The following is a 1743-nucleotide window of genomic DNA, read 5'->3' as shown; positions in this document are numbered from 1 at the left end:
GAGCTCGGGCCTGGGCCGGAGCCCGAGCCTGACCCAGGGCCACTGCAGCTCCGGGGCACACCGGAGGCCACGACCCGCGAATAGATGTCCCGGAAGAGGCTCTCCATGCAGGCTGTCAGGTAGATGGCGGCGTGCTCGTGGATGCGCAGCGCCACGCGGCTGTCCACCATCCAGCGATACACGCGGCCCACGGAGAAGGTGAGGCCGCAGCGTGCCGACTTGCCGCGGCCCAGGCGGTCGCCGCCGGCGCTGCTCATGTTGTAGAGGGACAATGCGGCCAGCGCAGCCGCCGTGCAGTGTGCGGCCAGGCCCCAGGACAGCACGATCTCCATGGCGCTCTGGATCTCGTACTTGGTGCACTTGGCGAAGCGCAGACTCAGGCGCTGAGCCTCTTTGGCGATGCGCACCAGCGCCCGGCTCACCAGCGTCGACAGCTTGGCCAGCGCGTCCTTGGGCAGGCCGCCGGGGACCGCCGGGCCTGCCCGGGGATCCCGCGAACGCAGCAGCAGCGCCTCCAGCTCCTGGAGAGTCCAGGGGACCTCGTCTAGGTCCGGCAGCAACCGCGAGCAGTGCTGGCCGGCGCAGTCCAGCCCCTCGGAGTCTTCCACCAGGGCAGTATTGACGGTGTCAAAGCTGTTGTGCCGGCTGTGCATGGAGTCAGCTAGAGGCGGCCAGCAGCTCCCGCCATACGGGGACGCCGGGTGCGAGTCAGAACAGCACAAAGACAAGTTGGAGGAGCGCACCGAGTCCGCCGCGCCACCATAACCCGAGTCCAGCGTCAGATCCTCCAGCGTTCTCACCACGGGCTTCTTACCTCTCCTGGCCATCGCTGCGCCACTTCATGCTGCAGCCGCCTGGGAGCCAAGGAGAAGGAGCGGCGAGGAGCAGCGAGTGCCGCGAGGCGCGGGGAGAGCGGAGTCCGCGCCGCCTCGGCTCACTTTTCCACCAGCCGCTGCTACCAACTGTTACTACTTTCGGCTGCCTCCCGGAACCGCTGCCTCTGGAATATACAGAGCAGACCCTGGAGTCATCTTTCAGAGTCCGGGCCGGAGCTGGGCGCACTGGGGAGCCAGCCAGGCCGGGAAGGAAGCTCCCCACGGGGCTTGCCCCTTTCTTCTAAAATAAAAAGTGTCTAGACCGTTCCTCCCTGAGCCCCGCTGGGCGCAGAAGCCACAGGGCGCCAGCCACGGTGTTCGTGGGACTGACACCACCCCAAATGCCGCCGCCGCCGCAGCTCCGCGGGCAGCTGGCTCCCAGCTCCCGGCTCCCGGCTCCCGGGTCTTGGCCCTGGTTCGCTCGGCGCCAGCCTGCCCTGCACCCGAGCGCAGCAGCAGCCGTGGCGGCTGCAAACCTTGCCGAACCCCAGCAAACCTCGGGCAGCTAGTGGGACGGGCGTATGCAAAGCAGGGCCGGCGGAGAGCCAGTGGAATCGGAGAATGCTAATTACCTCGCTTTTTTTTTTTTTTTAAATCCCTCCTCTCCATGCGGCCCCGCCCCTCACACACGCCCCCGGAGGAGACCGAGGCTGCAGGAAGTGGGGAGCAGTGGCCAGGAACTTGGGGAACCCTTGCAAGCGTAGAGACGTGGATGCCGCCCCCTGCTGCTGTCCCTGCCCTCAGTCTCCCGGAGGGTGGTGGGTTGGACCAGTGACCTCCCCACCTAGGTGTGCTCTCCACCGAGGTTCTCAAGGTGTCTGCCTGACAGTCGCTGTCTCCCCTGCGTTTCGGATTTCACTTTTTTCCC

General features: G+C 66.4%; 1 protein-coding gene across 1 annotated transcript in view; it reads right to left on the bottom strand.

Moving 5' to 3' along the window:
• Positions 1-1350, bottom strand: part of BTBD11 (BTB (POZ) domain containing 11) — a 341497-nt gene extending 340147 nt beyond the window's left edge. Inside the window, exon 1 of the mRNA XM_011937042.1 lies at positions 5-1350. Within this exon, the coding sequence (XP_011792432.1) occupies positions 5-827 (823 nt within the window). The 5' untranslated portion in view covers positions 828-1350. The remainder of the gene's footprint in view (positions 1-4) is intronic.
• Between the last annotated feature and the right edge of the window lie 393 nt (positions 1351-1743).

Source organism: Colobus angolensis, unplaced genomic scaffold, assembly GCF_000951035.1.
Source record: "Colobus angolensis palliatus isolate OR3802 unplaced genomic scaffold, Cang.pa_1.0 Scaffold10, whole genome shotgun sequence".
Classification (NCBI taxonomy): Eukaryota; Metazoa; Chordata; class Mammalia; order Primates; family Cercopithecidae; genus Colobus; species Colobus angolensis.
Note: the sequence above shows the minus strand (reverse complement) of the source record. Positions and strands in the feature narration are given on the sequence as shown.